The following is an 8,311-nucleotide window of genomic DNA, read 5'->3' as shown; positions in this document are numbered from 1 at the left end:
AAAGAAGTTGCATGTTACAGATACAAATACAGTTACAACAATAAAAAAGACATAAGTAAATAATAAAACAAACAATAAAATGGCTAAATATGTCTAAAGTACAAAACAAGAACAAGTCCCCAGAGACGATATCACCAAAACATTTGTACGTCTTTTGCAAGTCAAATCAATTGAGAGAGCTTCAAATCCTTCTGCAATGAATTCCAAGAAGTCGGGGCAGAAAAGGAGAATGCTTTCTGTAATGATGCCTGAGACCGCAGTCTATGACTAAACCTTTTGCATAACATGTACTCTGATACCAATAAAATGATAAAATGATACTGATGAACCATCCTGCATAAGACCAATGAGGACCAGTCTACCAGACAATAAAGTACAGTGTTACGTTAAAGGTTTACAGACAGTTATAAAAAATAGTGACCCATGATAGACAGAATCCAACAGATGAAGAGAGTGAGCAGAGACAGTCATATAAATGATATCACTGTTATCCAGGATGGGTGAAAAAGTGGCAGCAAGCCTCTTCGTGGCTGTGAAAAAGAAACATGATCTGTTTTTGAAAAAGAAGCCCAACTGCAGCCTCAGTTTCTTTAAAAGATCGTCAATGTGTGGCTTAAAGGAGAGACTCAATCACAATTCAATCAGTCAATCAATCAATCAATCAATCAACAATACCTAGGTATTTGTATGAGGCCACAGTTTCAGTAGAAATGCCTTGAGCAGATACAAGAGAAGGAAGTACTGCCGGCACCCTCTTTCTGTTTGAGAACAGCTTGACTTTTTTTCCCCTTTATTTAAAAGAGCACAACAATAAGTAATTGTATCATGTGCATAAAAATGAACAGGCATCTAGATTTTGTCTCACACTGTTTGCATAGTAAATAGTAGTATTTACTATGTAAACAATGTAGGCCCCAGGACAGAACCCTACGGGACTCCATTAGTGACATTTAAAAAAAAAAAAACTGGAAGAGAGACCACTGAGCTGCAACTGCTTTGTTTGAAAGTCCAATTTCCAGTTATCTCTGACGTAAAATTCTATAGTCAACTGTTTAAAAGCTTTGAATAGATCAATAAAAAGAGCTGCACAGCACTTATTTGCATCTGAGGCTTCATAGAGGTCAGTGAGAAATTTTAGGGAAGCTGTAACCGTACTGTGTAGTTTCCTAACTCTAGATTGGAAAGGAGATAAAATACTATTTTACTCCCGATAACAAAGGTTGATTATTAACCAACCTTAGCTAAGACAGAGTTTGGAAATTGGACTGTAATTATTATTAACCATTGAAGAATCACCACCTTTCAGTGGTGGGAGTACAAAGGCACACTTCCACATCTCTGGTAAAGGACAAGTGTAACATTTAAAACATAAATTATCCCTGCTCTCTGAAACCTTTATTTAGGATTAAACATACATTTAATATAAACTTATTATTGGGAATTTTTACCCAAGGTTAAAAAAACCTTTCATGTGCCAAATGTTACTGCAATGATAAACCGCATTAGAGGAACTGGACTCCCTGGAACTTCTCCATTTTCAATAAAAGCTGCAATTTCTCAGGCCTTCACCTGGGAAGTTGTAGCTTTAAAGTGATCAGAGACATATTTTAGAGTATACATGTCGCAATATAACCAACCACAGTTTTTTCAGTGTTTAAGTTTTAGTTTCTCTTTCTTCCCTTTGCTTTGGTTTCTTCTTTTTTCTGCCACGCTTCTCCATTTTCTTCCTCTGTTTTGATTCAGCAGACGTTTGAACAACTCATCACACACTGTGTGTTGGTCGTCTAAAACAGAGTTGATCTCTTGCAGAATCAAGTCAGAATGAAGATAGCAGCCTTTAATGGCAAGAACCTGGGACATAAGAAAGTCCATGACAAGTCTGTCATCAAACACCTCACCAAGGTGATAATAATTTTACCTTTACAACAGAAAGCTTTAAATACAACACCAATGACGAAATGTGTAACACTTAAATGATGTGTTTCCTCCAGATCATATCTCGGTACAGTGTGATTGTCCTGCTGGAGGTGGTGGATAAGAGCGGCAAAGCCATGGAAACGTTACTTCAAGAACTCAACAAAACTGTGTGAGTTCCCTGCAGTGATAGTGTGTGTATTTAATTATTTTATTTATAATATTTTATGTAGAAAACTGCATGTTTAAGTTGCTTCTGTTTTCCTCAGCACTAACAGAAAACACCCCTACAAAAAAACTGCCAGCAAACAACTGGGACGAGACACCTACAAGGAGCAATATGTCTGTTTCTACAGGTGTGTGAGTCTAAGTTCACTCGAATACAACATCTCAGTGGTTATTAATCAGACTTTAATTTGTGTGAATGTGTGTGCACAAAATGTGAGATTCATGGCCAGACACGTTGATGTCTGACTATTTGTGTTTATCTCTCAGACCAGATGAAGTGACGCTGAAGGACTCACACCAGTATGAAGACAATCAGGCTGGAGATGAAGATGCCTTTGCCAGAGAGCCCTTCATCCTGCGGTTTGATTGTCCAACTACAGGTTTGTGCTGTTTACTGTGTTTCAGTAACGCTTTAGGTTACAAAACAAAACAAGTGGAAGTGCCAAACACTGCAGTTCTACATTTTAAAACTTTTGTTTAACCCTACTGCATATTTGTACTCCAGTTTTGATGACAAATCCTTTTATTTTATCAGTTTCATAATTCATACTAATCAGTGTTGAGCCTTTAAATAGAGAGTTTGTGAGGCAAGATGAAGAAGCAGCATACTGCTCTTGTCTTCAGTCATCTGTACTGAGTTTCAGTTACAAACGGTACCACCTCATCCACATTTTCTTCGCATGAATATGGTCAGTAGCACACTAACACATATTTCACATACATTTCTACAGAAATCATATTTTAGGTAGTGCATAACATAAACCATAAGCTGGAACATATGCATCTTTTTGATTTGAGCTGACACTTTAGCTGACTTCTCACAGTATTGAAATTATAGTTTTAGGAATTACAGAAAATCTCTCAATAACTAGCTTACATGGAAATAATGTCAGAAATTAAATGAAATGTCTTTGTCAGAAAAATGAAATGGAAAATGAATCGCTGTGGAGGGTTTGTGTATCCCAGGGATCCTGAGGACTCTGATGTTGTGGGTTTTCTATGATGGCAAATTCGTCTTGGGTGATTTAAAAGCCCCTATGAGTATAAAATATAGGAAACAGTTCATTTTGCCCAGGATAGAGTTACTGGGTCCCTCCCTGGAACCAGGCCTAAGGGTGAGCGCCTGGCTGCTGGGCCTTAGTTCATGGGGCACAGACGGGGACAGCCCGAACAGGGGACATGAGCCCACCCTCCTGTTGGTCCACCACCAGCAGGAGGTGCTGTAGGGGTTGGATGCAGTATGTGCTGTGTTGAGTCCAGGAGCACAAGCACCCTGGCAGATCAATCCCCAGCTACCGAGACTAACGACCGGGACATGGAATGTCGCCTCTCTGGTGGGGAAGCGCTTCTAACGTCAACTGAAGATACTGTCGGGTTGTGGCAGAAACACTCTGAGGACCTCCATATTCCCACTGACACATCTTGGGAATGAGGGGGATGACTTGTCCATCACTGGGGGGTGAGGTGACTGTGGCAGTTAAACAACTCCTTGGTGGCAGGGCCCCTGGAGTAGATGAGGTTGGCCCGGAATTGCTGAAGGATGTTCGAGGGCTTGCTGCCACTTGTCCTCACCTGGGCTAAGTTGAGCCACTGAACAAGACCCCTGAACCGTGTTTATGGAAAGACTAAACTGACACTGTGAATTTGTAATATTTACTCTATTCAGGTGTACTTTGTATTGAGGTCTCTTTGCTTGTGAACTCTTTCAGTGGTACAAGATCTGGTCCTGATCCCTGTGCACACAAAGCCAGAAGACACTCTGAAGGAGCTGGACGAGCTGCACGATGTGGTTGAAGACATCAGGAAGAAATGGAAAAATGATGTAAGTTTGAGACAAGAGCCCTAAGAGTTTAGTTCCTGTGTCTCTCTCCTCTCTGAGACACCTTCTTTAGATTTTGGTTGCTTCGTGGTTTGATCATAGTAATTTGTTGAGTTGTAGATGAGATTATTTTTTCCTTCAGCGGTAGCAAAATATTGAAACGCATACATTAATAAATTCTTTTATTATAAAAATTGTGTGAACACACACACTCCACATCTTCTCGAGCTCCTCTCTGAGCCCTTGGTATTTCTCCAGCTTCTCGTGTTCCTTCTTCCCGATGTTGCTGTCATTGGGAACGCTACATCGATCACTACGGCCGTCTTCTTCTGTTTGTCTACCACCACTATGTCCGGTTGGTTAGCCACCACCATTTTGTCCGTCTGTATCTGGAAGTCCCACAGGATCTTAGCTCGGTTATATATATATATAAAAACTTAAACTTCATGCATGCATTTACTGTATTACACTTTATAGATGTTTTGCATGTTAATTACATGTAAATTCTGTCTGGGTTTGATAAAGCGTCACAGACCAAAAACCATCTTGAAGATAAGCTATGCAGGAAACATTGGAGTTTGAAAGTGAGCAAGACAAATTTTAAAAATATATCTTTTTATTATTATATTATATGTTAATATTATCTTTTTTTAATCACATAGTGAATCAGAATCAGATTATATTTTAACTATTTGATTTTGTCTTTCATGTAAACAAACTGATAACAGTGGAGTTAAAAAAAAAACAGCTTTAAATACACAAATGCATAAAGTTCCTGATTCATCGTATCCTGTTTCTGTGCCTTTCAATTGGCTTCTTACAGTGAAGTAATTTTCAGTAAACCACAGAGAGTGGTATTCAGTTATTGTTCTGCCAGCTCCTCACAGAATTATGCAATAATAATAAATATATGACACCACATAAACCTTGGTGCTGTTATTTAATGAATCTGTCATTGTATTAAGTGAGTTCTGCTCTGTCGACATTTTCATTTCTTTTGTAGAACATTATGATTTTGGGGGACTTTAATGCAGACGGACGATATCTCTCCAAGAAGAAGAAGGAAAAGATCCGCATCTGCTCTCCGTCCTACGATTGGCTCATTGATGACGATGTCGACACCACAGCTAGCAACAACAATGATAACACCTACGACAGGTGACACACATGATAATGACATAGGAGGAAACTAAAGACTCATTTTTATTTGGCCAAGTTTGTGCAAACAAACAAGGAATTTGACTCCGGTTCACTTTTCTCTCTTCATGCTGTGAAAGAAATGTGTGTGTTTATATATGTACACACACATACATAAAAAGCAGCGGGTTATTTCAGCGTTCATCAGAGTGACAGCGTGGGGGGAAGAAACTGTCTCTGTGGTGGCAGCATGTTTAGTAAACAGCGTCTGTAACATCTGCCTGAAGGCAGCAGTTTGAACATGTGAGAGCTCAAAAAGAGGAAGATACTTCTACAAGAAATAATATTAATGAAAATTAGTGAGTATATTACTCTTCATACTATCTGCACCATCACTCCACATTTCTCCATATAAGGACACAAGTCGAGGTAAAGTGGACGGAGTGACGACTTTCTTTCAAGAGAGAAATCTGCACCACTGAAGCAAAAACCAGGAGAAAGAAACAGACAAACTAATTCACATAGGAAAATATTCATGAATCACTGACTGATGTCTGTACAGTTTACTTTGTGGGGAAGCACTATTTGTGTATTTTTGTGAGCTGAGCGACAACAAAGCCTCTGCAACATGGCCGACAGGCCTTTTTTTATTATTAAACAGAGTGCCTCTCACAGCTAACGTCTAATGTTAGGGACATTAGGGAATTTCAAACTGAGAGAAAAATAAAGGGATAATTATTGGAGCTTCACACTGAAAAGTGTACAGAAAGAAGTTCTTAATTTTTTTATGTGTCTCCTCTTCCTCAAACAGAATTGTTGTGTATGGAGAGACCATGTCGAACGCCATCGTCCCCAACTCGGCCAAGTCTTTCAACTTCCAGCAAGAGTTTAAGCTGACTGATGAGGAGGTGAGACTCACTTATGTGTTTGTCTAAACCGAAAGATAGAAATGATTTGACAGTTGGCATCATTTTAAAGGACAGCATCAGTGTTGTTGTTCAACTATATCTACTCTCTAAGGCACTCAGCATCAGTGACCATTACCCCGTGGAGGTGGAGCTGAAGACCAGAGCAGGAAGACAGAAAAGGATGGCTGTGCCTGACGGGACAGAGATGACATCTGGGGAAGAACAGTCTCAGAAGAAAGGTGTCTGAGACGGTTTAATAAAAATGAATTTTATAAAGGAGCAAATACCTCATGAATCTCAGGGCTGATCTCAGTTCAGTTACATTCTAATTAATTATGCAGAGTTGCTGTTTGTTTAGGAATCAAAGTGATGTGACATATCTCCTTTTAACTGAAATATACTAACAGTAACAAATTTATAGCAAACATGTTCTGCAGTGTTGTATCCTGGATGCTTCTGAGAGCAGATTTTACATTTCCTCCTTCTAATATTAAACAACAGGGAAACAGAAGAAGACCGAACCAGCAGGGTCAACAAAGATGGCGCCCAAGCGAGCGGGAGCACCGAAGAAGAAAAAAGATGAACCAGACAGACAACAGAAGAAGAAGAATGTAGGAACAAAAAGGAAGCGAGGGCGGGCATCCAACACGCCAACCAAGAGAAGACGTCAGGATGTTCAGTGCTCATGATCTTACTATTAATTTTAAAAAGTAGAGTTACTGTAGTTAGAGCAGATAGTATTAAAATGTCAAAGCTTCTGTTTGTTTGATTTATTAGACCACATCAGGTGGTTCTCTGTGATACCAGAACACCTTCTGTTAGTCTCTAGTATTTATAGTACTCGACAAATCAGGATGAATGTACTGTAGCAATGAAAAATTTGTTTACAAATATTAGTATTGCATGAATTCATGTTCCATGGCAAACTGATATCAATGTTTTATAGACATGTTTTTGAAGTCATAATAAAATATTATTCATGCACAGAGACAATACTGTTCAAACATTTTCTTTATTCTGCATTGAGAGCAAAAGCTGACAGAGGCACAGCTTCCTGTAAACACTTACAGTGTGCTGACACAAAGCTTTTTGTAATTTTTTCCCTTGAGAATCTTCGTGATCCAGTTAAGGTATTTTGAGATGTTCGTATAGACATTGGGGACATCCGGATAGTTACAATTTCCCAGCTCGGTTCTTGGAATGCTTTTGTTGAAAGAAACAATACCGACAGCCATTCCCTTGCAGACCAGAGGGCCACCAGAATCACCCTGTGAGGAGGAAGTATTTACTTTGTTCATGTGATACTTAATGCAGAGTGCTCATATATTTCTCAACAACAGAGCAGTTAGCAAGATTTTCCAAGGAAAGGACAGAAAAGGTACCTGACAGAATCCTTTTGTTGTGTTGTATCCACCTGCACAGATAATATTGGGAGGAAGATTGTATCCAGGAACCTTTTGAGCCCAAGCATTCTGGCAGACTTGTGGGCTGACGACCGACACATTCACCACTCTCAGGTTGTCAACAACACTACCGTAAGTGTTTATCTTACCCCATCCAGCCACTTGGCACTTATCATTTTCCTTTAATGTCATTTCATGTAAGGGAAGTCGAATGAATTGAATTGTTTTGCTTGGTCGGACAGGTCTAGACAGCTAGAGGCACAGAAATAAAGAGTAAAGATTATAAATGAGTGAAAACATGTAACAGCAATAGAGAACATTTATCTTTTATCTTTTTTTTAAAGTACTTCATACTTTAACTCATTTAAAACAAGAAAAATAGAACACTCAAAAATTTAAAAATTCTTATGTGATTTAAGAAAATAAAAAAGACAAAAAGCCTTACTTTTAGGAGCATGATGTCATATCCATGGCCAACATTCTTATAATCTGGGTGTTTGCATTTCTTGGCAATCTTCATTTTCTTATCAGCCTTCTTGAGGTTGTGGTTACCGAGAACTACACGTTTAAGATCCCTGAATAAGATATAATTCTGAGATCATCAGGATTAGATTTTCTGCAGTTGCATGCACAACAAGATGAACAAAAACTAAATGATAAATTTCTTTTTTATTAAATTCAATTTTATTTATTCACTGCAACAGTTACTTCAAGGTTCTTAGCACGATTGTTGCAATAATTCAGATGGTATCAGAATTATTATATTATTATGATCATTAGATACATATACTCACAAACACACACATACAGTATATATATACATATAGATAGATAGATAGATAGATAGATAGATAGATAGATAGATAGATAGATAGATAGATAGATAGATAGATAGATAGATA

At 38.4% G+C, this 8,311-nt stretch overlaps 2 protein-coding genes across 3 annotated transcripts in view; one reads left to right on the top strand and one right to left on the bottom strand.

The window, feature by feature from the left end:
* Positions 1-6,976, top strand: part of LOC102308393 (deoxyribonuclease-1) — an 8,745-nt gene extending 1,769 nt beyond the window's left edge. Inside the window, exons 2-10 of one of the 2 annotated variants that reach the window (XM_005950057.2) lie at positions 1,810-1,902; positions 1,992-2,086; positions 2,184-2,270; positions 2,410-2,522; positions 3,852-3,964; positions 4,965-5,119; positions 5,910-6,006; positions 6,119-6,245; positions 6,508-6,976. In XM_005950057.2, coding sequence (XP_005950119.1) covers positions 1,822-1,902; positions 1,992-2,086; positions 2,184-2,270; positions 2,410-2,522; positions 3,852-3,964; positions 4,965-5,119; positions 5,910-6,006; positions 6,119-6,245; positions 6,508-6,695 — 1,056 coding nt within the window. In that variant the 5' untranslated portion in view covers positions 1,810-1,821 and the 3' untranslated portion in view covers positions 6,696-6,976. Of the gene's footprint in view, positions 1-96; positions 1,903-1,991; positions 2,087-2,183; positions 2,271-2,409; positions 2,523-3,851; positions 3,965-4,964; positions 5,120-5,909; positions 6,007-6,118; positions 6,246-6,507 lie in introns of those variants that run through there. The other variant, XM_042215495.1, reaches the window with a different exon arrangement.
* A 23-nt stretch (positions 6,977-6,999) lies between these two features.
* LOC102308692 (granzyme B) overlaps positions 7,000-8,311 on the bottom strand; it is a 1,868-nt gene continuing 556 nt past the window's right edge. Inside the window, exons 3-5 of the mRNA XM_005950058.2 lie at positions 7,855-7,984; positions 7,389-7,661; positions 7,000-7,274 (exon numbers count right to left, since the gene is read on the bottom strand). Of these exons, the coding sequence (XP_005950120.1) occupies positions 7,071-7,274; positions 7,389-7,661; positions 7,855-7,984 (607 nt within the window). The 3' untranslated portion in view covers positions 7,000-7,070. The remainder of the gene's footprint in view (positions 7,275-7,388; positions 7,662-7,854; positions 7,985-8,311) is intronic.

Source organism: Haplochromis burtoni, unplaced genomic scaffold (assembly GCF_018398535.1).
Source record: "Haplochromis burtoni strain Fernald_Lab_line unplaced genomic scaffold, NCSU_Asbu1 Contig_737, whole genome shotgun sequence".
In the NCBI taxonomy this organism is placed as follows: domain Eukaryota; kingdom Metazoa; phylum Chordata; class Actinopteri; order Cichliformes; family Cichlidae; genus Haplochromis; species Haplochromis burtoni.
This window is presented reverse-complemented; position numbering and strand designations above follow the sequence as displayed.